The sequence below is a fragment of the Cyanistes caeruleus genome, chromosome 8 (genome assembly GCF_971803275.1).
Source record: "Cyanistes caeruleus chromosome 8, bCyaCae1.hap1.1, whole genome shotgun sequence".
NCBI classification, from domain to species: Eukaryota; Metazoa; Chordata; class Aves; order Passeriformes; family Paridae; genus Cyanistes; species Cyanistes caeruleus.
In genome coordinates, this window is record NC_141708.1 from 14343220 (window position 1) to 14369459 (window position 26240).

The 26240-nt window shown below is 62.4% G+C and overlaps 3 protein-coding genes and 1 long non-coding RNA gene across 5 annotated transcripts; 2 read left to right on the forward strand and 2 right to left on the reverse strand.

The window, feature by feature from the left end:
* Window positions 1-658: 658 nt before the first annotated feature.
* Window positions 659-5456, reverse strand: LOC147651878 (uncharacterized). The gene is made up of 3 exons (XR_015289752.1): window positions 5348-5456; window positions 4408-4449; window positions 659-2458 (listed from the first exon to the last, which is right to left on the reverse strand). It is a non-coding gene; the product is annotated as an uncharacterized LOC147651878 (long non-coding RNA).
* A 179-nt stretch (window positions 5457-5635) lies between these two features.
* NKX2-3 (NK2 homeobox 3) lies at window positions 5636-7876 on the forward strand. The gene is made up of 2 exons (XM_086899514.1): window positions 5636-6179; window positions 6824-7876. Exons 1-2 carry the CDS (start codon window positions 5837-5839, stop codon window positions 7462-7464), a joined length of 984 nt encoding a protein of 327 aa, XP_086755640.1. The 5' UTR covers window positions 5636-5836; the 3' UTR covers window positions 7465-7876.
* Window positions 7877-16353: 8477 nt separating this feature from the next.
* SLC25A28 (solute carrier family 25 member 28) lies at window positions 16354-20453 on the reverse strand. The gene is made up of 4 exons (XM_086900716.1): window positions 20034-20453; window positions 19699-19927; window positions 18851-18907; window positions 16354-17456 (listed from the first exon to the last, which is right to left on the reverse strand). Exons 1-4 carry the CDS (start codon window positions 20451-20453, stop codon window positions 16939-16941), a joined length of 1224 nt encoding a protein of 407 aa, XP_086756842.1. The 3' UTR covers window positions 16354-16938.
* A 509-nt stretch (window positions 20454-20962) lies between these two features.
* ENTPD7 (ectonucleoside triphosphate diphosphohydrolase 7) lies at window positions 20963-26041 on the forward strand. Of its 2 annotated transcripts, none has more exons than XM_086900748.1 (12): window positions 20963-21082; window positions 21158-21325; window positions 21403-21608; window positions 21685-21835; window positions 22225-22328; window positions 22402-22458; window positions 22744-22892; window positions 22966-23135; window positions 23911-24235; window positions 24332-24417; window positions 24535-24696; window positions 24849-26041. In XM_086900748.1, the coding sequence occupies exons 1-12, from the start codon at window positions 21075-21077 to the stop codon at window positions 25075-25077; spliced, it is 1815 nt and encodes a 604-aa protein (XP_086756874.1). In that variant the 5' UTR covers window positions 20963-21074; the 3' UTR covers window positions 25078-26041. The 2 variants fall into 2 exon arrangements, with proteins under 2 accessions (XP_086756874.1, XP_086756875.1); XM_086900749.1 differs by having other exon boundaries at window positions 22969-23135.
* The last annotated feature ends 199 nt before the right edge of the window (window positions 26042-26240 follow it).

Sequence of the window (26240 nt, forward strand, 5' to 3'; positions counted from 1 at the left end):
AAAGTTGGTTCCTGCATCCTTTTTCAGCTCAATTACCCTGAAACCACCCTGGCAAACCCAGACCTGTGTACCATTTCTTGCTCACATTTGCCAGCTCTGGGGTAGCCATGGCCAGGATGACTTCATCTGCATGGGAACAGCCAGAGGATCCTTGATTAAGCAGGGAGAGAAGTGGAGACTGGCTGCCAGGCAGATGCCCTAAACAAGAGTAACTTATCAGCTCCGTTTCCAAGATGAGACATCTGTCACCACCCTGCACAGAGCCAGCCCAGCCACTTGCTCCTCACCAGCATGCCTGTACAGAAGTGTGAGGGCTTCCCTCTCCCCGAAGGAAGCCACTGAAACAGCCACCATGTCATCTGCAAAATTTCTTCTAGAAAATGCTTTGCTTGGGCTAAGAAAAGCATTACACCCAGAATGCTCTGGGAGAGTGCTGGACAGGAGCAGCACACAGCTGCATTCCCAGCCCCCTGTGTTTGCCAGCGAGCCGGCCCCAGCTCTGCACAGGGAGGTCCCGAGCCCGGAGGAACACCAAGTGCTGCGGACAGCAAGGAACCACTCCGGCAGCACACACGCAGCAAAGCCCGACACGGTTAATCCCTCCAGTTTATTATGTAATAAAACGCTTTCCAGACCTGTTAAAATTTAATTGGTTTAATCTTAATTGTTCCATTTTCTGTGGCACATGCAAACACAGAGCCTGACCCTGCCACTCTCGTGTGAACTGTCCCGCGGGCTGTGGTGGGAGCAGGATGAAACCCGCTGACCTCAGCGGGATTACGTGCATGAATCAGAGCGGCAGGCCTGGGCTGGGAGCTGAAATCCAGCACTGGGCAGGTCGCCAGCACAAGGCCCGGGGTCCACTTAGGCTCCACTTAAGCGCTATGGGATGCAAGTGGTACGCAGGCCTGTGGATGCGAGCAGTGAGCAAGCCTCGTGCTGGGCCTCTGCTGAAGGATGAATTCCAGCTCGGTTTCTCAACCTCACGGACACAAGCACACAGCAATGGATTCTGAGACACGGGGCAAAGGTACTCCCAGAAAGGCTGTGGGGTGTGCTCCACCAACAGGGTGGTGTAAGTGTGCCTGCAGCACTGTCCTCCTTTTGCTGCATGGGGGATCCTCTCATCGCACGGTCAGTAACTGTGATTTATGACAGCTTCTACTCCAGAGGAAGAGGTGTTTTGCTACCCTCTGCACGTCCACGGTCATGGGGCTGTGTTGTGCAGCAGGGTAGCTTTGTAAAGCCTGGATGTCCTTTGTGCACAAGAGTTGCCACATAAAAGCAGGCAGGAGGGGGTCCTTGGCACTGGCACTTCCTATCCTGCCTTGCCTTAGATGAATGATGACATTTACCCGCTCCTGAAGTTGGCCCTCACCAAGCTCAACATGTCAGCCTCAGTTTCAGAGGCCCATCAGGCACTGAAATCAAGGGCAACCTCCCCTTTGGTGTCCAAGCCTACTGAGTTTCCTTTGCTGCAATGGGCAGCACCCTTGCATTTGCTGCTCCCACCCCTCAAAGTGCTGAACACTGAATGTTTCACACAGCTACTGGTATCCCTCAGACCCACCTCCCATCTTGAAAATATATATGTATGATGCTAGAGTCTCATTCTGACCTTTAGAAAACACATTTATTTTTCACTGAGGCTTTGTTTCAGGATATATTTCCAAGCCATGTATCCCTGCAAGAACTGTGAAGCAAATCAGCCAATGTCAATGGAGCAAAAAAATACCGAAGAAAAGTAGATAGGTGCAGTGATGAATTTCTTAAGAAAATGGGCATTAGTTGGGTGGTTCTTGGCCAAACCAAGCCAGCAGGTTCTGAGATGCAGGCAGGTGTCAAGTGACATCCTGAGTGACCAGGATGGCCTGGGCACAGATGGGACACAGCAGCGGGAGATGGAGACAGCCTGTTGCTGGTGAGCATGCTGCATCCCCTGCCTGCACCCGGCTCCGCTGTCTGCAGAAGCCCTCTTCCCGCCTAATGAATACAGATATCGTTTCTTTTCAGAGTTGTGAAAAAGAGCCATTCTTGTGCAAACGGCAGGGCAGGGATAAACGCCATCCTTTCCTCTGGGACCAGGTGGGCACACTCAGGGAGTGAGTCCGGGTTGGGCGCTGCTGGCGGAGCCACTCCGGGTGCGCTCCTCACGGAGCCGCTCAGGGCGCGCCCCGAGAACCCTGAGAGGCGCCGAGGCTGCGTGCGAAGAGAGCCGGAGCCGGGAGAGGGCGGAGCGGACCGGAGCGGACCGGAGCGCTGCCGGCAGGTGCCCGAGCCGTGCGGAGCCGCTGCGGGCTGCACGGGGCACGGCCCCGGCGGCGGCTCGCTGCTCCGAGACCCGCCGCCTCTCCGCGTCGCGTCGCCCGCCCCGCCGTGCGGGGGCGTCCCCGGCGCGCTGCGGTTCTCACATAAATCAGGACCGAACTCCTGGGAAAGGGCCATCCTTCACCGGGCGCTGCTGACAGAGAACGAGAACCAGACGGGCCCTGAGATAAACCACGGCGCGCAGCGTTTACACAAGGGCAGGCTCTGTGTAAATAGAGCCGGGCGCGGGGGGCAGCTCCCGGCGGCGCTGCCCGCTCCGGCTCCGGCCCCGGCCCCAGCCCGCGGCCGCCGGGCTCCGGGGGCGGCGGGCAGGTGGTGCCGCCCGCCCAGCCTCCCGCCGCCGTGCCCCGTCGGCTCCCCGAGCACGGGGGCTGGAGACAGGGCCGGATTAGCGTGTTTGTTTGTTTACGGCCATTAGCGCGGGGCCGGCTCCAGCACTCCGCACCCGCGAGACTAATGGAGCAATTAGCAGCCCTGGTGCTGATAGCATCGCCCCGAGCGGGACCCCCGGCCGCGGCCGCTGCTACCGGGCTGCCCGCGGCCGGGACGCTCGGGCGGGGGCGGGCTGCTCGCTCCCTCGCCCGCCCGCCCGCCGCGGGGTGTGCGGCCGCAGCGGGGCCGCTGCTCGCCCCCCGGGCCCGGAGGGGAGGCTCTTGGCTCTCCTGGCTCCGCTGCAGCATCCGCACGGCGAGCTCCATCCATTACAATAATCCCCTGTCTAAACAGAGCGCAGGAACGGCCGGGACAACAAGGCCTGCTGTAAACAGAGCTCAGGGGACGCCGCTAATGATATAAATAAAATAACCATTAATAGCCCGGTGACCCCAGCCCAGCCGGCTTGGGAAAGCCCTACAGCCGCATCCCGGTCCGAGACCCGGCGGCAGGTACCAGGGCTGCCCTGCTCCTTCCTCCCCCTGACTTCCATAGCTCCACACCGCTCGCCCCGCTCCGGTCGTGCTCCTCGGCGCCAGCCGCCTCGGTACGGGCACGATCGGGCCCGACGATCTCCCCGCTTCCATGGCTTTCCCAGCCGGGAACTCACCAGTGATCCACCTCCACTAAAGAGGGGATGCTGGCATGGGGAGAAAGCGCGGGCACAGCTGCTGTAGCAGGAGACGGGTGGAACGTGAGGCGGCCCAGGAAGGCCCGGCCGCGGCTTGCTCAGTCCGTGCGGCCGGCAGCAGCACAAGTGACTGGGTCCCAGCGGGAGAACCACTCGTACCACGGGGGAGACGTCCCGATGCGCCGTTTGTGGCCGGGCCGGGCTGCCAGAGCCCGCAGGCCGCGCTCGGCCCGTCCGGGAGCGCCACGGCGCCGGACGAGCCAGACCCTGCCGGGGCGCGGCCCCCGCCCTCGGCACGGCGGCTGCTGCTCCCGCAGCCGGCCGGGCAGCGGATATCGGCGGTGGCCCGGCAGTTCTTATGGCTGCCACCACCGAGGGCACCGGCCCTTCCCGCTGTTCTCCCCGCCGGGAAGCTCGGCCGCAGGGAGCGCGGCGCTGTGCAGAGCCCGGCCGCTCGCCGTGCTGCCCCCGGGCCCGGCGCCCGCACCTCCCGGGGCCCCGCGGCGGGCGGGAGTGGCCCGGGACGATGGCGGGTGTGTCACACGGATAAGGAGCTAATTGTTACTAATTCTTTTCGGGGTCCCGGCAGCGAGGCAGCTCCGAGCTTCTCTGGGCACCGGCGGTTCGGGCCCCGATCAGGCCTCCTTGCTGCGGGCGCCCTTCCCCGTCCACCGCCCGGACCGCAGGAAGGCGTCTCGCACGGGGAGCGGGCGGGGAGCCGCGAGAAAAATCTACTAAATCGTCGTATTTCTATGGCCAGGGGTTTGCAGCTGCGTGGTGGCAGCGGTGCGGTGCGGGAACGGGAACGGGAACCGGCCCCACCGCGGGACCGGCAGCGCATGAGCTCGGGCTCCTGTCCCGGGCTGCGCCCCCAGTAAATACACCTCTGGGGAGTGCAAAAAGACCAAGATACGAGAGCACCGACACAGGCACTAAACGGTGGAAGCCTCGGACATTAACAACATGAGAGGAAGTCCCGGGAAGGCCCCGCGAAGCCCCGGCGCCGGGACACTCACCTGCCCGGCTCCGGTGGCCTCCCCTCGTCGCCGATCCAAGCCCTGCGGGGCAGCAGGATTTTAATCACAACGAAAAATCTCCCCAAGGATCCCCTGCCTCTCCCTCGGCGCGCCCGCTCCCCTCGCCGCGGCAGCCCGGAGCCCCTGCAAAAGCCCGGGGGCCGCGGGGAGCACCGAGGGGCCGCAGCACCCCTCGCATCACCGGGGGGCTCGGTCGGTGCCCGGCGAAGCCCTGTGGCCGTGGGACTCTCAATGCGGACAGTACCGCGGGCTCACCCGGTGCGTCACCCGCCGGCACGGAGGCGCGGTGGCTCCACGGAGCCGCTGGCCGCCCGTTACCGGCGGGAGAAATGAAACAAAACGAAACGAAACGAAACGAAACGAAAGAAAACGAAAATCAACGAAAGGAAACACCGACGATCGGGGTATCGCGCTCCCCATGCAGCCCCGCGTTACCGCAGTCCCGGGCTGCCCACCCGGCCCGGCCCGGTCCGTCCCGACCGGGCCTAGCGGTCTCAGGCTGCGGGGCCCGATCCGGTGGCGGCGAAGCGCTTTCCCCTGTGCGAACGAGTGTCGCACCGGCTGCGGCGAGCTGGGCCGGCCTGCAGATTGCCCCGTCGCTGGGGTATTTGCGGGGGCACCGGCGGAGGGACCGGGGCTGCAGGGGGATGCGGAGTGGGTCGGCTACGTGTACATCGCATGGCTACGGCCCGTCCGGGGCGGCGGGGTCGCCGTCGGCTGCGGGAGCGGTGTGGGGTGGCGGAGGCGAAGCTCCCCTCCGCTACGCGTCCTGGGCCGCGGGAGGCACTTGCGGGACCGTGCTGCTGGGGCGGGGGGGCCGGGCCGTAGGGGCCGCACATGTCGGCCCCTGCCGGGGCCGGGCAAAGCCGTGTGCGGGCAGGGGCCAGCGGAGCGCGCCCGGGCGGGGGTCCCTACCTACCTATACGTGCTTAGCACTGGGGGGCGCGGCGGCGGCTGCCGGGGCTCTCTGCGGGGACCCCGACCCCGGCGCACCGTCCCCGCGCCCGCCGGGCGGGTGCCGGGCTGGCGGGGCGCTCTGCGGGGAAGCAGCCTCCCCGAGAGCAGCCTTAATACATTGCTATTTCTGGCCGGGCGGCCGGAGCCGGGCAGGGGGCCGGCTCTGCCTCCCCCTCTCTCCAATGGCGAGGCCGCCCCCGGCCCCTCCTTGCCGTGACGTGCCGGCCCGGGGCAGAGGAGGCTCCCGAGCCTTTGGCTGTCCCTGCAGAAGCTGTAACAAAACGCAGACCCCCAGCGCCGAGCTAATGGAGGCAACTTAGACAGAAGCAGGCGCGGCCCCTCGTCTCTCGGTGCTGCCTGTTCCCCCCGCACCGGGCGCGGCGCTCCCCGCCGAGCAGCCGCCCGAGCGCCGCCGGGCCCGCGGGACTGCCTGGCCGCTTGCGGTGCCCCGATGATGTTACCGAGCCCCGTCACCTCCACACCCTTCTCTGTCAAAGACATCCTCAACCTGGAGCAGCAGCAGGACCCGCACTATGGGGCCCAGCTCCCGCACCACCTGGAGCACCACTTCCACCCCGCTGCCTGCCTGCTGGCGGCCGCCGACGGCGCCCGCTTCTCCGACGGCGAGGAGGAAGAGGAGGAGGAAAAGCTCTCCTACCTGAGCCCCATGGCAGCGCCCGGGAGCCAGGCGGACGCGCGGATCTCCGCCGACAACTACGTTCACGCCGTGCTGCGTGGCTCCTGCGAGGCCCCCGGCCCGGGAGAAGAGCTGGACCAGGCGGTCCGAGACCCAAGTGAGTATCGGCTCCGCCGCGCTTCCCCGCACAGCACCGCCCCGCCGGGCCAGGCCACGCGCTGGCTTCCCGTGGTGCGTTCCCAGCCCTCGGGCATCGCCCCGCGAAGCCCGGCTCCTGGCACTGTAGCCCGCTCCACGTCCCTTGGCCGTGTCGAGCCGGGACAGGCACGTCGCGGGGCTGCCACCGCCCTCCTCCGCGCCTCGCTCGCCTCCTCCCGGGGGAGTGCCTCCTCATGGCCCCGGTTCGGAGGCGCCGGATCAGGCCCGCGCTCTGCAATTTCGGTAGCAGACGGGGAGGAATGGGTCGGGTCAGGCCCAATCCGCACCCGCTGCGGTGGGGCCCGGCGGTGTAGCAGGTGCCCGGCGCCGTGCGCGACGCGGCCCGGAGCTCTCCTCGCGGCGCCGCAGCGGTGCCGCCGCAGTCGGAACGTGCCCGACCCCGCCGCCCGAATCGGGCCCTCGCAAACACAGGCGGTGCCGGAGACGAGCGGTCCCAGCGCTGCCTCCCCGGCCGCAGCGCGGTGCCCCGACGGGCGCGGGGTCGGCCGGGGCGCGGCGCGGAGCTCTCGTCCGCCGGTGGGGCCCGTCGGGAACAGCGAGCGCCCGGCGAGGCGCACCCGTGACCTGTCCTCCCCCGTACAGAGAGCTGCGTTCTGAAGAAGCCGCTGGACGCAGCGGAGAAGGCGGAGGAGACGGAGAGGCCGAAGCAGCGGAGCCGGAGGAAGCCGCGCGTACTCTTCTCCCAGGCTCAAGTCTTCGAGCTGGAGCGTCGGTTCAAGCAGCAGCGTTACCTGTCGGCGCCCGAGCGGGAGCACCTGGCCAGCAGCCTCAAGCTCACCTCCACGCAGGTGAAGATCTGGTTCCAGAACCGGCGCTACAAGTGCAAGCGGCAGCGGCAGGACAAGTCGCTGGAGCTGGGCGGCCCCGCGGCCCCGCCGCCGCCGCGCAGGGTGGCCGTGCCCGTGCTGGTCCGTGACGGCAAGCCGTGCCTCGGCGGGTCGCAGGGCTACAGCTCGGCGTACAACGGGCCCTACTCCTACAACGGCTTCCCCGCCTACGGCTACGGCAACGCCGCCTCCTACAACCCCGGCTACGGCTGCACCTACCCGGCGGGCACCGGCGGCGCGTCCATGCAAGCCGCCTGCAGCCCGGCGGCGGCCGCCAGCCCCTTCGTGAACGTGGGCGGCCTGGGGGGTTTCAGCGGCGGCGGCCAGCCGCTGCACCAGCCGGCGGCGGGGCCTTCCTGCGGCCAGGGCGCACTGCAGGGCATCCGGGCCTGGTAGCCCGCACGCACTGAGGGTCGGGAGCGGACCGACAGGACGGCCCGGCGGCTCCGCTCCCCGTTAGCACCCGCACCGCAGCCCGGCTGCGCGCCACGCGCCCTGGACCGGAGGCGGAGGGGCTGCGGGACGGCGCGGCGGGACCCGGCGCTCCCGCCGGCATCGCTGCGGGGCCGGCGACGGACGGAGCGGAGCGGCGCGGCAGGACGGGGCCGCGCGAGCCCGCAGCGAAGCGCCGCCGCCCCGCGGAGCCGCCGCCACGGCCGGGCGGGCCGGGCGGGCCGGAGCCGATCGCGCCGCGCCAGCGGAGCAGCTTTGCTTGTAAAAAGCCGACGGCGGGGCCCGCTAGTGCCGCGGCCCCTCTATCTACTCTGTATCGGTCACTGCCAGCGCCAGCTCGCCCAGTCAGTCAATAAACCAGGTGCAATACTCGCCGCCCGATCCCTCCTTCGTCCACCGGCCGGTGCCCGGCGGAGGGGCCGGGGCCCGTGCCCGGCGGCGGGGCGGTCGCCGCGTCGTGCCCGCGGGGCAGGGCGGCCCGGCCGGCTTGTGAGCGTGCCAAGGGCGCTGAATGGGGCCGCGCAGCTCAGAGCCGGGCCCATTGTGGCCGGCGGGCCGGCGCTGAAAGGAGCCGCCGAGGAAGGTAGCGGGAATAGGCGCTTATTGGATTCGGGAACAAAAGGTGTGGCAGGGAGGCGAGGGACAAAGGGGCCCCGGCGCCGAGATTGACGGGCCGCTTTGCCCCCCACTGAGGCCCAGGCCCGGCGCTTTATGCGCGGGGGCTGCAGAAACGTGCTGGGTTTTGTTCCCCATTCTGGGAGCGCAGGGGAAGAGGAGGGGGGTCCGCGGGCCGCTGATTAGGGCCGGCCGGGCCGGGCAGCCTGAATGCCGGGGCATTATTGCTACATGTTCAGCCATTTCGCTCGATTGCAGGGGGAGGGGGCGGCCGAGGCCCCCGAGCCCCACGGGACCGGCCGCGGGGTCGCCTGTCGCCCGCCCCGTCCCGGGCCGCCCCGTCCTGCTGTCGCCACCGAGGCGCTCTCGGGGCGGCGGCCGCGGCCGCGCCTCTGCCGTGCGGGTCCTGCCGAGCCCCGGGGCCGGGGCCGGAGCCGCGCCGGGGTGGGCCGGGCACCCGCGGAGCGGCGCGGCAGCACCGGCCGTCTGGGGCATCCCGGGCGGCAGCGGGGACCAAAGGCGCCGGGAGCTCTCCGGTGCCGTCCCGCACATCTGCCCGGCCGCGGCGCTGCCTCTCCGAAGGTGTTTCCAGCGGAGCCTTCTTGGAGCCGGCGCGACGGACGCACACCAGGAGCTCGCTGTGCCACCCCCCTAACCCAGCGGTGCCCACCGTGCCCTCCCCGTGTGTGTTGTGTGACAGTCCCTCTGTCCCGAGCAGAGGAGCTGGCTCTGCCCTCGCAGAAGCGGCAGGTAACGACCGCTGACGTTTATAACCGCGAGTTTTATTCCCACCGTTCAAGCTGAACGTGCACCTTTGGGGTTTGCTGTTCGAAAAGAACCGGAGAAATTCTTTCCACTGCGGAGACAGAGTAGGCAAGCCGCCGGCCCCGGCTGCCAGCCTGGCTCGGCACCGCACCCCACTGTCCCGGGAGCCACCCCGAGGCCGGCAGGCTTCACGGGGCCGCCGCTGCGAGAGGATGCGGCACGCCCAGCTGATTGTTTGCTGGATGGCAGTAAGGTGTCGCAGGAGAGGAAGCCCAGGCCCTGCTCTTGGCTTTCAGAGATGAGTGGTTAAGGCCCTGTGGTCTCGTGGGTAGAAACAGGATAGCAAAGAACAAAGGTAATGCGCTTTCTTCATAGCAGCAGTCAGGCTGGAGAAATTTGTCTCTGCCATAGGAAGGAGCTGCACTTTCCTCCATGTTCTGCCAGACTGTTGTCTGCAAAAATAGGGACCCGTGTGAGTTCATACTTCAGCGTGCAAGCCAGAGGAACCATAACCACAATAGAAGCTCCTCCAAAATCAGGGTGTGTGAGAGGAGTTCCCAGCTTAACACATCCCCTCAAAGTACATGGCAGTTGATGAGAAATCCACTGCATCTCGGCAGCTCCCAGAGCCTCTGGCTGAGGCCAGAGCCCCAGCATGGGACATGCTGCCCAGGTCTGTAGTCACAGTCTCTAGAGCACAGACTCTCTGTAAAGCTAAAGGACACCCAGGGACCTCACAGCCGTGTTGCAAGGGGTGATGCAGGGCAGTGCCAGCAGGATCCAGCACCAAGAGTACCCGTCCATAGCGGAGCACTCTCCACTTGCTCCTGGTCACAACCCTGACCCCTCTGTCCCTCCATGGAGCTGGAACAGTGCCCAGTTGGGGGTTCCGAGAGGCCTGACTGCACGCTGATGTCGCATGGCGCTGGAAGTTTCTAGATGTCCACCACAGCAAGCCCCATTCCTGGGACATGTCCCAGCTGTCCCACCAGCTCAGACTGGAGGAAGGGCAAGGGTTTAGTGGGAGGGACCCCTCTGCAGAGCCTCGCCCAAAGCTCCTGAGCTGATGGGGAGGACCAGAACAGCACAAAGAGACTGCGGTACTGGAGGGCCCAGAGCAGGGCGGCGGAAGTGGAACGCTCCAAGGAGGAGGAACAGCCGGCAGAGGCCAGTGGGAGGGAGATGGTGGGAGATTGCAGATTGGGCCGGCTGGCCAGGGAGGGGAGACACAATGGAGGGAAGTTGCTGCGTGGCTGTGCTGGAGGCAGCACCCGCCCATGATGCTCCCTGTCCCCCACACCCCAGGTTGAAGCTGGATGCCTCCAGCAGGGTGAGAGGCACAGGGAAATCCCTGGTGGAAATTCCTTTGGCATGATCCTGCTGTGGTGGTGCCATAGCCAGAGGGACATCAGGGAGGGAGGGACAAGGATGGCCACGGACAAGGGACAGAGGACATGTGTTTCTTCCCGGTTGACTGGGGGATTTACTGCTATTTTGGAATCAAGCTGTGAAGGTGCTGATTGGTTTCAGACAGGAATGAGATTCTCTAAGTGCACCAATTTAAAAGAAGGTAGGGACCTTTGTGGCAGCTAGGTTTTAACTCCCAGGCCTCAGACCCACTCTGTGTGCAGGCTCCAGCTGTGTTTTTTATGCAAGTTTCCTGTACAAGGAGGAGCCCATGAGCAGAACTTGTCTGCATCTAGTGGCTTCTAGGGAGGCTACAACTAAAACCTAGTTATTGCTGGTTTTCTGTGGCTTTTCTGTCATGCTCAGGATCACACAGAAGCAGTGTTGTTCCTTCTGCAGGTCCACAGATATGCTCTGGTTTCCTCTTCTTCCCCTTCCCTTTCATCTTTTCATCTTTTCCCCTTTCTCTCTCCCTCCCTACTGCTGAGGTCATCCTTCCCCCTCTTATCCTTCATCCTTCTGTCTCCACCACTCACTTGTAGCCATCTGCAAGGAGCTGACCTCAGCAAGGCGCAGAGGGAGATGCCTGATCCCAGTGAGGCTGGTCAGGCTGCTTGTGGATCTGGGCAGGCATCACTGAGTTCTGCTACTTGGAAGAACTTCATCCTGGTCATAGCCACCTCCTGCTGCCTGCTCTGCAGAGCTTCCCACTGCAGCCACCCCTGCCAGTGCTTGAGCTGGGAGCTGCTGAGGCTGCTTGGCCACTGGGGCTCTGTGGAGCTATCAGGTGTTGGAGATGCTGGAAGCTCCTCCTGGCAATGGCAATATGGGGTTGTCACAAAAGAACTCTCCAGTGCCAAGAAGACTGTTGCCAGCCATGGATCAGGTAATTAAAATAATAGTAATTGTGCTGTGGAGCCTCCAGCGAAGCTTTCTCCCACTGCATGCCCACAGCACAGGGGGCAGGGACCTGCCTCCTTTCCGTGGATGAGTCACTGCATCACAAGATGACTACACCTGACTGAGCAGGGTGACGGGACTTGCATGTTTGAGCTGTTTCTTCTTCCTGCAATGGTGAGATCAGGCACAGTGCCGCCACTAGGGATCCAGGTGACCCACGAAGGATTCACTCTGATTCAACCAAGGATCCAGGTGACCTGTCCACCGAGGGGGACTGAATCTTTATCCCTTCCAGAACAGAGTGCTGCTGAAGGTCAGAGCTGCCCCTGTGTCCTGCCAGAGCCTTTCCTGGCGACATTATACCGCTATCTCCCGCCTAGGCAATAAATAAAACCCACAGACACTTTCCCAGGGACGATCCTTCTCCGCGCCCGGGGCTGCTCAGGCGGGCGGTGCCGGGGCCAGCGGGGTCCCGGGGTGCTGCCCGGGATCCTCGGGTCCCCCGGGCTGCCAGCAGGGACAGGACACTCGCTCCCGGGGCCTGTCCCCAAGCGAGATCCGGCACCGCCATCTATCGGCCAGCGCCCGGGGACAGGGAGTGACAGACGCCCTTCTGTCCCCGCCAGCCCGCGCCGCTGAGCTTCTGCAGCTGGCCTTGGCTCGCTTGGGGTGCCCAGGGCTTGTGGGAGCCCTGGAGCACCGGGGCAGGGCGAGGGGTTCCCGCTAGGAGGGCCAGCGGGGCGGCCGGGCTGGCTGCGTGGGCAGGCGGGTGTCACACACACCCCCGGGCCCCGCTGCCAGGGGAGAGCTGGGGACAAGGCCAGTGTCCCTTCCCAGCCTCCAGCCGCCGTGCAGGTCCCTTGCTAGCGAGCAATGCAATTCACCTAATTCCACGAGCCCCCCTTAAACTTCTGATGCCCTGACACTGCCTGCAGCTTCCAGATGATCTCTCCCTACAAGTTGTTGCCCAGGGACACGGGATGGCTGTTGGTGTCCAGCACCTGGTGCCCATCACAGCTGCATCCTCACCAGAGGGAGCTGTGTCCCACACTGGGGCAGTTTTGGCCCAGTTCCCTACCTTTTTTACAGCCCTTGGCAATGCTCCAGGTGACATACTGCTCAGGTCTAATGGGCATCCAAAGGTGCCTGGCTTTACATTTCTCCTGGCACCCACCTAGCCGTGCCAGGCATGGTCTGTGCTTGCCAGGGGCCTCCTGTGTCAGTCCCAGAGCTGTACTGCCCCGGGGGCATTGCAGTCTTTCTCTGGGGCTGACACTGGCTGCCAGTGCAGTATCTGCAGGCATGCTGGGCTGCACAGATTAGGGCTGAAGCCTCCACCAATCTCCTGGAACAGCCATTGCTTCAGCTGCTTTTGAGGATGATCCCAGACCAAGCTCGTGTCACAGCACGCCTGAGCTGTCCTCACCCATGTGAGGACTCCCACAAGACTGACCCCTGTTCGCTCAGAACAGGGCTGCCCAGGAGCAGCTCCTTCCCCACCTCTGCTGTCTCCCCAGTGCAACAGGTCACCTGCCCACACCCCAGTTCCAGCCAGGATGCCACTTTGCAGTCCCTTGCTGGGGGAAATTTGACACAGAAGCCTGCACTAAGCATGGATATTCACCCAATATCTCCCCATCAGAGCAGAGATGCCAAGAGCTGTTCCAGGCCAGCCTAGGGGATTGCTTCTTCTAGTGGTTCCCTAGAGAAAAGAAAGGTTTTCAGCCTCAGCTTTACCTTTCAGGGTATATTCTCTGTCTAGAAAGGGAAATAGCCTTTCAGGCTATTCCCTGCACTGCCATGCTTGGACAGAGCTGGGCAGGCGGGGACCAGCCCAGCCTGGAGCTGTTTCAGTTTAACCCAGGCAGCAATGTGGCTCAGGAGGGGCTTTCCCAGGCCCACCAGAGGCAATGTCTGCTCTGTGTCCAGCGGCCCTGGCGATTGTGTTTAGCACTGCTGTAGGGCCGGGAGGTCATGAGAACTTGTACAACTTTATTGGGGTCTGACACAGCCCTGAGGAATCCCAGAGCCAGGGTTGGTTGGGGCTGGAGGGAGGCTGGGAGCCCATCTCTCTGCTCTCCATGGGCTCCAGCCACCTCCTCCCACTGAGCAGGGCTGTCAGGCACCCACTGCAGAGGGGCTGTGGGGCAGGAAACCTCAGGGCAGCCCAGGGTGCTGGCAGAGCACAGGGATGTGGTTTCCAGGGCAGAGCTCTTGTCCCCCTGCCTGCCCCCTGAGCTGGGCTCACAAAAGCTTGAGCGCTGACCCCAGTGGCCTGTGTGGGGTCATGAAGGCAGGAGCAGCTCAGGAGCCCACCGTCCCCAGCTGAAGGTATGGGACAGACACTGGAAAGATCTCCCCTGCTTCTTTCTCTGAGTAAGATGAACCCTCAGCCCCCAGATTCCCTCATCCCAGCTCTGCCCTTAACCTGCAGGAGTGCAGTCATCTCCAGTTACCCTGGAAGGCAGCTGGGGGCTCCTGAGCTGCTCCTGGCACAGTTACTTCAGGCTGCCTGAAATAGTTTGGGCTTGTGCCATAGGCCAGCTGCACAGCCCCACACCTATCACCTGGAGCAGGGCCAGGCCAGCAGTGCTTCCCACCTCTGCCTGCTCAGGGACTGTGGGGCTCACCTGACCCAGAACACACCAGGACAGGGCTCAAGGGGCAGCTGGACACAGGAAGGCAAGGCAGCAAATCCCTGCCTGTGCTGGATGTGGCTGGGGATCCTGCAGGGAGGTGAAAGGAAAAGGGATTGTCTCCAAAACTCTGCTGGGCTGAGCATTGCTTCCTTGCTGGAAAGCCAAAAATAGTCTCTTTACTCAGAAGAGGCTGTAGGAGGAGAGATCTCACTCGAAGCACAGCCAAATACCTAGGAGGCCATGGGACAGACCCAGAGCAGCGTGGCTACACTGAGGCATTACCAGACCTTGGAAAGGCAGCGGCCAGAGCTGAACCAGCCAATAACTCCATTGCCTCCAAGCATCTCGTCATGCCAAAGGTGCCAGAGGAACCAGTCTGTCTGGCAAGGGAGCACCCCCACCCCGGCACCCTGCTACGGCCAGCCCTCAGTTTGTGCCACACATCCAGCTCAGAGATGGCAGCAGGATGACATTTTTCCTGTCCATTGTGGCCTGGCCCAAGGGATATCTGGGAATGCCTGTGGCAGCTCTTCTGTCCCTGAAGTGCCAAACCCAGAACAGGCAGTGCCATTCCCTGCAGGGCTGCTGCTGCCAGCACAAGACAACACCCAGCTGCTACTGGGTACGCTGGCAAAGCACCAGCAGACCAGAAAGGCTGTGCCCTTGTCAGGGGAACACTTTAGGCCAATTGCTCACATAGCACCATTTCTGGGCTGTGCTGACTTAGCATGTGCCTTAGCATATTCCTGGGGGTCTCACTGCCTCCTGCAGCACTTCTGTGGGTAGTTATTCCTGAAAACATCCTAGAGAAACTTTCAGTCATGCCTTCATCCACTGACAAAGTTTCTTCCAGCAGCTGATGGATTTAATAGTGTGAATCTTCTCCCAGCCCCAGTCTGTTTATGCCTTTCCCTCCATGGGGTTTGTCATTGCCCCAGTGCGTGGTGAAGGCTAAAGGCAAAGCTGCAGCTCTGCTGCCAACAGTTTTCAGCTCCTGGGCAGAGAGAGACCGGTCCTGGCAAAGCTCAATTGTACCCGTCTTCTGCAAACTCCTGTCTTATGCCCTGCCCTCCAACCTAATCCTACCCTGGTCTCTTCCAGCCATCTCCACTTTTCCCTCCTGGGTGGAGGAGCTGCACAGCTGCCAAATCTTGCAATACTCAGACTATTTCTTAAAGCCCCAGCTCCTGAAATAGTGGGAAAATTTCAATTTCCTGACCTCCTGTGGCTTTTGTGTCTTTAAGGAGTTTCTCATCCTTCTGCTTGTGCAGAAAAAGCAGGGCTCAGGAGCTTGCAGCCCGTGCCAGGGAGCAGAGGATGGGCACAGCACACAACCAGGACCCAGCCTGCAGAGTGGTGGCTGTGACTGCTCTGTGCCAGGGACATCCAGACCTGCCAGGCAGCCATCAAAAATCCCACAGGTGGTCATTCAGCTTCCCTCACCACTGTGAGGAACCAGGGCAAGACAGATGTGTACGGGAAAGGGGGTGCAGGGCTGGGCTGGGGCAGGGTGTCAAGCACCCAGCCCTGCAGTGCAGGGGTCCCTGCCCTCCATTCGTGCTGGAGCCCAAACCACTGAGGGTGGCACATCCCTCTCGCTCACCCAGCAGCTCTTCCAGCCACAGCAAAACCCCTCTGTCTTCACCAAAGCCCACTCCAGCAGTCTTCTGTGCAGGCCAGGCCAGCAGATCCTCTGGAGCAGCTCCAATCCGACCCAGATACCCACCGGCAGCACATACCACAGCTGTGAATGCATTTCCTCCAAGGAATTATTCTGGGCATGCCTCCGTGGGACACATGCCACACCTGAAGGCACTGGGAGAGTCAGGCATCACCCATGAGCACCTTGTTCAAGAAACCCAGAGATCTGCTCTGGGCAGGTCAGCACAATGTGGCACTACTTCAGTGCTCAGCTCACACCTCCATAGTTGGGTGGGACCCTAAAATAAACTGGTATCAAGACAACTAACATGTTCCAAAAAAAGTTATTCTATTAATTACCACTAGACTGGAAAAGATATTAGCACTTTGAGATGCTCATCAAGCATCAAACTAATCTAATTACTCAGGGGCAAAAATCTGCTAAGCCCCAAATCTCCTAGATGAGGTGCAAAAAGCCTTCCAGCCTCACTCAGCACCAAATTCCTGTGCTGTTCCTGACACACAACCTCTCCTGACACCACCTGCATTTGGAGCAGTCTGGAAGCATCCAGAGGACCCCCAGTCAGATTGAGGTCTGGCCAAGGAACATAAACCTCAGCCTCTCCTGCAGGGTCACAGCTCCCACCAGCAGCAGGCAATGGACCATGAGCCAAAGGGGACACAGGCACCCTCATCCCTGCATGCTGCCAGGGTGACTAGGCCAGACAGGCCCACTTCTCCCACCACCACCCCCAACACTGCTCTTCCCACTCTGCTCTGGCATCCATCAAAAGAGCTCAGCACCAGCTAGAAAGGCACAGTGCTGGGAGCTGGGCCATGCTGGAGTAAGAATGGGACATGAGGATAGAGCAGAACTGTTTTTATTGGAGGTGTCAAGAGCAGGAACAAGAACAAACCTACAGGCTCCCTCCTCAAGTGCCATCCTCCCCTTGCCCAAAACCACCACCAGCACCGGGGCAGTCAGCATCACGTGTGCGTGCTACGAGACAACGGCCAAGACTTACACTTTGCTTCAGCCAAAAGCCAGACAAAGCCCCCAGCATCCTGCTGTCACCCCCTCCTTGGCAACTGCGAGCTCAGCTTGGCCCTGCCGGGGGCAGGCCAGGACATTCACCTTCCCCTCTGAGCAGGGCTGAGTTTTGCGTGAGATGCTGTGGTTAAAGGAAGTCAGGAGCGCTGCTCCACCAAAGTGCCAGGGGATGTGACCTGGGCTGCGGCTCCCAGCGGGACATCTCGGAGGATCCCAGGAGAGAGCAGGCTGTGCAGCCTGAGCAGAGCTGCAACAGCCACAGGAAAAAATGGCATCGCTAAACCCCAAAGGGCTTCGCTGCCCCCTCTCTTCAACACAAACCAAACCGAAAGGCAGAGGGGACAGAAGACAAACCAGGAGGGGATGTGAGGCGGGTCTGGAACGGCATTTGGCCCTGGATCACTTCCCAGCCCGGCGCTCCTCCTGGCGCTTGGTAAGGATGTATTTGAAGAACTCGTACACGGACCAGGCAATCGCCGTCGAGGGCATCTGAAAAATGACTCTGGCCTGGACCCCTCTGAAGTAGGCGGTCACACCGCCCACCTGGTACACCGTCCTGAAGGCATTAGCCATGCCTGTGATGTGTCCACTGATGTTGGAGCTCAAGGCCAGGGACTCCTGGGTATTGAGCAGCGTTTTGCAAACGTCCAAAGGCGTAGTGGCGGCAGCAGCGACAGCCCCCGCGCAGGCTCCAGAGACCACATGGGAGCCTGGGTTGTACTGTCTGTGGGGGTTGAGCTGCTCTTGCAAGAACTCGTAGGTCATGAAGTGAATGGCTTGGAAGGGGATGTTCATGGTGAGCTGGGTGGTGTAGCTGCGGTAGAAAGCTCCGGCCCCTTCGTTGCGCCACACAGCCCGTACACAGTCCATCACACGCTGGTAAGGCGAGTTGTACATCTGCATCCTCTGCTTCACCACTTGGGACAGGCAGCAGCAGCCAGGACCCAGGCACGGAGGGGAAGAGGAGAGAGAAGGGTAAACATAAAGCCAGGCTTCCCTCCAACTGCTTGGAGTTTGGTCACACTGGCCTAAGAGCTGAAGAGAGACAACTTGAACCACCAATGCCCCTCTGTCTCCAGACAGGACACCAGCCACTTAAATCTGCTGAGGCATCACTGTCACACAGACATCACCACTATGAAGCCACTCACGTGCCACAGCCCCACGGAATATCCTGATATCCCACTGCTTACAGTCAGTCCACCCTTGCTCCCAAGCAACTGATGTTTCCCCATCCACTGCTGCAGAGCTATCACTCAGTCAGAAGAACTCCCCCTGGCATCCAGTCTCTTATTTCCCAGACAGCTCTTGATCTGGGTAAGACTGTCCCCTCCCCTGCCACCCCCACTGCAGCCCAGAATAACCACAGCTCATTGCAGAGCCCATTAGCCAGGAACTGCTAGCAGCCACTGCCAAAATGCAGCCACTCTGGGGCAAGATTCAGATATCAAACCCCCCTTACACATCAAAGAGTGGGACAGGTGAGTCCAGAGCACATCCTGCCACTGTTCTACATCCCCCAATCTCAATGTGACCGTAAGGAGCTGAAAATAATGCAATGCTGAACTTCCACAGTCATTATAAGAGAAGCTCCAGGGAAGGATTGACAACAGTCTGGCAGCTGCCTGCTCCTTGGGGTCCCTGCCATGCAGTGGGAAGGCAGGATCTGTGCCCAGATCAGTTGGAACCTGTACTATCCCAAGTCCTGCAGTTTTAAGAGGGAAATACACCTTTGTGACTAGCCTTTCCTCATTTCTTCTCCTCCCACCACTTTCATGGACTTAGTAAAATTACTAACTCCCTATACCTTTTTCATATATACCAGGATCATCAAAATCAGCATCTTCCAGACATTTCATAAGATTTCTCTTAACTTCTCTAGCATATTTTTGTACCCCACTCTTCTAATTTTCCTCTTGAAGACAGGCCCACAACTGTACCACCTCTTCCCTAGGTCTCAATACAGCAATGCCCAACTCCCATGCACTTCGAATGACTTTGGCAGTGCCAATCACATTTCTCTTGTCTTCTCCCCTGCTCCAGTAACAGTCCCCAGCCAAACTCCTGGATGAAAGGTCCATGCCCTCCCAGCCCCTCCTAAACCGTGGTTTGCTGTGCTCCCAGGCTAATCTTTTCGATCCACCCTGTCCATAACAAGCAGCCACCAGGGTCCCTAACTGGAGCCATGGGCCACCAAAGAACCCCAGCAGTCAGGCAAGTAACAAGAGCACTCTTTGTGCTACGGAGGGAAGCCACGAGGCTCAGGCAGACCCTGATTCTCCCCTCCCCGGCAGGCCAGGACCATCGTTACCTTCAGCAGGGTTCATGGCTGCATCGTGGAGCAACGTTGCTACACACCCGGCTGCACCTGCAAAACAAGAACTGCCACATGTGAGGGGGGGAAAGGTGAGGGACCCTGGGACTTCACCACAGCCCCAAAGTCCCTGGCCAAGGCACAGGAGGCCCCTGAAAAAGATGAGATCTGAAGGCGGCCTCCATTTCCCTTCCAAAAGGCAAGCTGGTCCTCAGGAGTTCCCACCCAGCATTAGATCGAGAAAGAGAGGGAGAAGATTGTGACTGCCAAGTCCCATGGGGATACCAGGACTCATTTGTGCTCACTCCTTGGGGGAACAGGCCAATGCCACCAGCTGGCAGGGAGGCCTTAGGATGGTGAGTGTCCCCGTGCCTCACAGGGAAGCCCGCTGGCACTCTGCTGCATGCCTGCCAAGGGTGGAACGTGCCCTGCTCTCCCCTCAGCCCCATGCTCCCCCTACTGTGGCAGGTCCTTGAGACGAGCAATGGGCACCATGGCGAGACGGGCTCCGAAACCATGTGGCGCTCCTGGGGCGAGCTCTGGCACTGCCAAACCCACGGGGCCGCGGCCAGTCCCAGCTTGTCTGTCTGCAGGCAGCTCCTGTCCACCAGCATCCTTCCGAGCCAGGGCCACTAACCTGCTTCAGGCCAGATACCTGGCAGCAGCTCTGGCAGGCGCGGAGCGGTGCTTCCCGTGCCCGGCACCGTGCGGCTGGCTCATGGCTGGAGAGAGCACAGGGCTTTAGGACATCCACGGCACCCCGACCCCGCGGCGGGACCGGGCCTCCCTACCGCCAAACCTGCCGCTCCCACCCCGCTCCCACCCCGGCGTGGCGGGGCCGGTACCGTTGGCCACATGGCTATTGCCCCCCGCGTGGATAACGTCGCTCAGCGTCTTTTTTAACTTTTCGTAGCAGGCAAAGTAGAGGGCGTGCGCCGGCCCGGCGCCGGTGGCGGTGATGTTCAGGCCCCGCATGGGCCGCCAGACGCCCTCGGTGCGGGCGATGCGCCACAAGGCCTCCAGCACGTTCCGGTAGCGAGCGGCGGGCTCCGGCTGCAGGCTCTGCATCCGCGTCTGCAAAACAGGGCGGGCCCGGCCGTACGGCTCGTCAGCCCGTGCCCGGGGCTCCCGCTGTGACGCCCCGCCGCCTCCCTCCCCGCGCCCGCCGCGCCGCCGGCACCTTGACGCAGTCGATGGGGTACATCACGCAGTGCTCCATGACGCCCGCCACGGCGCCCGCCAACATGTGCGTGGACACGGCGGCGCCCTGGGGCAGCGCCTCGTAGTCGGGGGCGGGCGGGGAGCGCGGCTCGGGGCCCCCCGGGCCGGCACCGGGACCGGGACCCGGCGCCACCTCTGTCTCCGCGCCGCCCCGCCGCGCCCGGCCCGCGCCGCCGCCGCCGCCCATCAGCAGCAGCAGGACGCGGCCCGACTCCGCGCCGCCCCGCGCGCCGGGGCCCGCGCCCGACCCCGCTCCCGCCCCCAGCTCCATCGCGCCGCCGCCGCCCCGGCCCGCGCCCGCCGCGCCCCGCGCCGCCCCGCCTCTCGCCGGCGCCCATTGGCCGCCGCTGCCCGGCACCCGCCCCCGCGGCGCGCCCATTGGCTCGGCGGGGCCGCGCGCCGCCCACGCACACAGCGCTCATTGGCCGCCGCCGCCGAGGCTCAGGCGCCGCCACTGGCCGGTCGCTCCCTCCGGCGCGTTCGGGCGCTCTGCTCGTTGGCTGCCGGGACTGCCCGCCCTGCCAGCCCGTGCAGCTCATTGGGTGTCTCAACTTCGCGTCCCGCCCTCTCGCGCAGCGCATTGGCGGGCGCGTTCGCGACCTTTGGCCCGCTGGCCCCGCCTCTCCGCGGAGCCGAAGAGTCGCCATTGGCCGGCGAGTCCGCCACTCCGGACGGGGGCGCGTGCTGTGTATTTGGGAGCCCGCGATTGGCTGGGAGCCTCCGCGTGACGCCTCCCGGCGAAGGTCGGACGCGGGAGCAAGGGCGAAGCCGCGCACCGCCCCCGCCCGCGCGATGGGGGGGGCTCGTCCCGCCCAGTACGATTGGTCGGGGGGCAGCATGGGCGTGGCTCCAGCAGGGCGGGCGGAGCCGATTGGTCGCCGTGGCGCGGGGGGCGGGGCTCCGCCCGGCGGGGCGCGGCGGCAGCGGCCGGTGACGTGTCCGCCGGTGCCGGCGGCGGTGCCGGTAGCGGCGATGCGTGGGCGGGCGGCGGCGGGCGCACATGGCCAGGTGAGCGGGGCCGGGCCGGGCCGGGGGATCGGGGCCGGCGCGGTGCCGGTGTTGAACAGTGGTCTCTACCCTCAGGTTCGGCGTTTCCTGCCTGTCGTGGCGCTCGGTGGGACCGTGCCCGGGGCCGCGGCAGCGCCCTGCTGCGCTGGGGCTCGCTCTCCTCTTGGGGCTGCTGCTGCTGCTGGCGGCCGGCGTGCCCCGCCGCTGGGCCGCGCCGCCCCGCGCCTCCCGGCGGGACGAGAGGTGAGCGGGGACCGGGAGCCGGGGCGCGGGGTGCCCGCGGGCCGCCGGCGCTGAGCCGCCGTGCCGCCGTGCCGCAGGTACCTGGCGCGGGCGGAGGAGCTGACGGCCACAGACACAGAGGACTCGTCCCTTAATTACGGGGTGGTGGTGGACTGCGGCAGCAGCGGCTCCCGGGTGTTCGTCTACTTCTGGCCCCCGCACAACGGGAACCCCCACGACCTGCTGGACATCAAGCAGATGAGGGACCGGAGCAGCCGCCCCGTCGTCAAGAAAATTAAACCCGGTACGTGCTGCCCCTGTCCGGCCCCGAGCCCCCGCGCACGGCCGGGCGGGCTGGCTCACGGCGCCTCCCTCGCCAGGCATCTCCGTGACCGCGGCAGCCCCCGAGCAGGCGACCGCCTACCTGCGGCCTCTGCTGCGGTTCGCGGCGGCGCACGTCCCGCCGAGGAAGCACAAGGAGACGCCGCTGTACATCCTGTGCACGGCGGGTATGCGGCTGCTGCCCGAGCGGTGAGTTCGCGGCCCTCGTCAGGGTCAGAGCGATGCGCTGGCCTCCCTCAGCCCCGAGGAAGGGCAAGACAGCTGCCTGCTCTTGGACCTTGCAGGAGAATCGAGAATATTGTGGGGGGGAATTGAAAAGGGAAGGGGCGTGTTGTAGGGGCAAGTGGCAGGGCATGCAGAAGGAGAGTTTGAGCGTGTTGGGAGGGAGCTCAGCGGAGGTGCTTTTGACTGAGAGTCTCAAACAAATAGATCTCTTTTTCCATCTCCAAAACATGCTGGCTGCAGCAGCAGAACTCGTGGGTTGAACAGGGGCTGTAGCGCAATGTGATTCCTGGTCTATTTGCCAGCATTGCTGGTGAAGATCCCCCAGCATCTGTCCCTCTCCTGCACCCTTGCAGGCAGCAAGCTGCAATCCTGGATGACTTGGTGACAAATGTGCCCCTGGAATTTGATTTCCTCTTCTCCTCATCACACGCTGAAGTGATCTCAGGGAAGCAGGAAGGTAGGAGCTTCCACAAAGCACTGCCTGTTCCTCTGTAGCATATTGTTGTAATGACCTTTTCTGTCTTGAGCAGGTGTCTATGCATGGATTGGCATCAACTTTGTCCTGGGACGGTTTGATCATGAGGATGGTGAGTCTGGCTGCTTGTAAAGTAGCTGGGAGGGTCTAAGTAGAGCTGTGTTGGACTTTGTACCAGTGCTGTAGCTAAGATCAATCTCTGGAGCAGGCAGCAATGCCTGACCCCTGTCCTATGTGTGGAACTTACCCAGACCTGGGAGGTGGTCCTTGCAGGTGGTCCTTAGGGTCTGCCTGCAGGGGTGGAGGAACACCATGAGGCAGCTGTGGGGTGATGGTGGAAGGGAGAAGATGCTGTCCCAGGCCCTGCCTCTTGCTGACATGCTGCTGTGGGTTGCAGAGGAGGACGCAGTGGTCATGGTAGAGCTGGGGGACCAGGGGAAGTCCCTGGTTCGGAAACGAACAGTTGGGATCCTAGACATGGGAGGCGCCTCCCTGCAGATTGCCTACGAAGTGCCGGACTCTGGAGCCCTCTCCTCCCCACAGCAGGTGCGTGTCTGGTCCCTGAGAGCAGCTCCCGCCTTCCCTGGATTGCTGCTGATCTTGGACCTATCTGTGTCAGCAGGAGGAGGCTGCTAAGAGCTTGCTGGCAGAATTCAACCTGGGCTGTGATGTGCAGCACGCTGGCCACATGTACCGTGTCTATGTCAACACTTTCCTGGGCTTTGGGGGCAATTTTGCCCGGCAGCGCTATGAGGAACATGTTCTGAACCAAACCTATGTGCACAACCGGTATTGCTACCTCACCTAGTGGTGCCCCTGCTAGAGCATTGTGAAATGGGGTGTTGGTTCCTTCATGCTGTGCCCTCCCCCTTGGATTTACCTCAAATGCCACCTGTGGTGATAACAGCTCCCGTGGCCACGCTGGCAGCACCTCTGTGGCAGCAGCAGGTGCCTGAGCTGGCACAGAGTGCTTGGCTGCAGCTGTTCTGCAAGCCTGGCAGGCGTTATCAGTGCCACAGCTCCCTGCCTTCCTCCTTCTCTCCTTGTGACAGGCTACAGGGAGGCCTCTCCTAGTGGCTTTTGGCTTTTCCTGCTCTGACTTCCCCTCCTCCAGCACTGATTCACTCAGCACATCTTTCCATTGCATCCCCACCTCGAGCTCTCCTGTCTCCTGCCTCTCCTTTCCTTCCAAGAGTACTACATGAAGCTGTCGCCAGAGGTGGAGAGGCTTGGTGCCCAGGTACTCCTGTGCCAGGAGCAACCCCTGCCTCCAGATCCCCAGGGGCTGTGCAGAGGCACAGATCCCCATGAGCTGGGTGGGGTGGGCTGTGCCTTGTTGCACCCTACAGGTGCTCAGAGCACGTAGCTGCAGGCCAACATGACAGATTTGGTGAGTTCAGCCTTAGCAGGAGGTGGCAGGGCAAGCACCAGCTCTGCAGGGTACGAGAGGACACAGCCTGGTCTGGTGCAGAGGGTATCTGGATGTGGGGCAGGGCTAGATTAGGCTTTTGGGAGGTATAGGACCCCCTGTGCAATTGTCATTTTTTCCTGGACTGTTTTCCAGCCTGCACAGCCAGCAGACAGGGATGAGCCCCAAGATGCCCTTCTTGGACCCCTGCCTGCCTGTGGGGTTGGAGGACACGGTGGTGAGGGGTGGCCAAACCCTGTACATAAGGGGACGAGGGGACTGGCAGGCCTGTGCAAAGCTGCTGCAGCCCCTCCTGGCAGGGTCCAATGGCAGCCATGCCTCCCTGGTGGAGACCTACAAAGCACCCATCGACTTCAGCAACAGTGAATTTTATGGCTTCTCAGAGTTTTTCTACTGCACCGAGGATGTGCTGCGCCTGGGGGGCCAATACAGTGCCTCTACCTTCACCTCTGCTGCCCAGGTGGGTGCTGCCCCAGGCCCGGGGAGCTGGGCTGTTCCTGTGGCTGGGAGTGAGGGCACTTTCTCTGCTCTGAACCCCAACTTCTCCTTCCCCCAGGCGTACTGCAGCCAGCGATGGGAGGTGCTGACCCAGCGTTTCCGCGGTGGCCTCTACTCTGCACATGCGGACCAGCACCGGCTGAAGTAAATGGACTTGCTGGGAGGTCCCATGGCTGGACCTCCTGGGGAGCCTTTTGCTGGGGTACGGGACTGGTGCAGTTGTTAGTGTCTGGCTGATGCTCCTGTATGCTGTGTCTGCAGGTATCAGTGCTTCAAATCAGCCTGGATGTACCAAGTCCTTCATGAGGGCTTCCAGTTCCCGCTGGACTACCCCAGCCTGCGCACAGCCCAGCTGGTGTACGACCGGGAGGTGCAGTGGACACTGGGAGCCATCCTCTACAAGACGCGATTTCTGCCACTCAGGTACCACGGCTCGCTGATGGTGTCACACAGGGAAGGGTGGTTGGGGAGGAGCAGGAGTAACTGCACTGGGTGAGGGCTCTGCACACACCACGGCAGGACCCTGGCAGTACTCCACTGCATCTCGTGGCCAGTCCTGACACTCCTTTCCATAGGGATCTCCGTCAGGAGAGCATCCGGCAAGCACACGCCTCCTGGCTGCGCCTCTCTTTTGTCTACAACCACTATCTCTTTTTTGCCTGCATCCTGGTTGTGGCCCTGGCCATCATCCTCTACCTCCTGCGGCTGCGCCGTATCCACCACCGGCAGCTGCGCTCGGCCCAGCACACCCTGCTCTGGCTGGACAAGGTGGTGGTGCCACTGGGCCAGGGAAGCGTGCCGTGATGGCAGTGGTAGCCAGCAGCCCGTTGCACCAGCAGAACTAGGAGTGGCTGTCAGCCCGGGAATCTGAGAGCTTGGACTCTTCCTTAAAGACCATCTCAAAGTGTGCACTCCATCATCTCTGCATCAGAACCAGAGTCTGCAGGCTGAGGCAGCCATGGACACGAGAGCTTTCCTCTCCACCTTGCCCCAGTCCTAATCTTTGTGTTCCTTGGCCTCTGGCCTTCGCCTCACTACATGGTGTAGAGCAAAGTCCTCTGCTACCAGCAGGCTCAAGGCTGCAGCCCTGGCAGATCCCTCAGATAACAGGGCACTATCACCAAGGCAGCCAACCCAGGGCTCTGGCCTGGAAGCACTGAGCCACTCCATGACTCAGCCACCACTTTGCAGAGCAACCTGGAGAGGTGCTGTGGTTCACCACCTGGGGTGGCCTTCTGCAGGCCCTTACAAGCCTGGGACCAGCAGGCACCAGCTAAGTTACTGCAGGAACAAGGTAAATCACAAGTTGCACCAGGCTGCTCTGCCAGCCTTGCCCCTCTTGGGAATATTCCTGAAGGGGTGTCCTGCTCTTTGCTGTGTCTTCCCTCCGAGGACAATCCTACAGTCCTACCCAGCGTCCCAGACTGAGCCCTGAGGGCTCACTGATTGAGATTCTTGAGGCACCACTGAAGTGGGCTGGCTTTCATACATTCCCTCCTGGGCACCGCTGCCCTGTGGCGTCTCAGGCACCAGTGTCAGGACCTGTGGTTCTTTCCTCCGTGAGTGCGGGCTGGGCCTGCCCCTGAGAGAGCCACCTCAGTCCAGCCCAGCTCACAGCCCCAGGACAGATCAGGGCTGCAGCTGTGCACACAGGCACAAACCTTCCCTGGGGCTGGAGCCCCACTGAAGGTCCAATGAAGTCTGTCACTTTTATTGAACTCAGCTGTTCTCATTCTGGTAGCAATAAACAAACCCTTTGAGCCATCCAGCACTGGTCTCGTTTCCTAGCAAGCAGCTCCCAGCAGCCGTGGCTCCTGACTGGTGGCTGCACAGCTCTGCTGTGCTGCTTTGTGCTGCCACTGTGGAACAACGGAGTTCCTTTCCTGCCAGTATTCTTTGTTTCCAGCAGGACTGAGCTGGTAGCAGCAAGGGGAGCTCTGATCCAAACCAAACTGTTGGGATCTTGG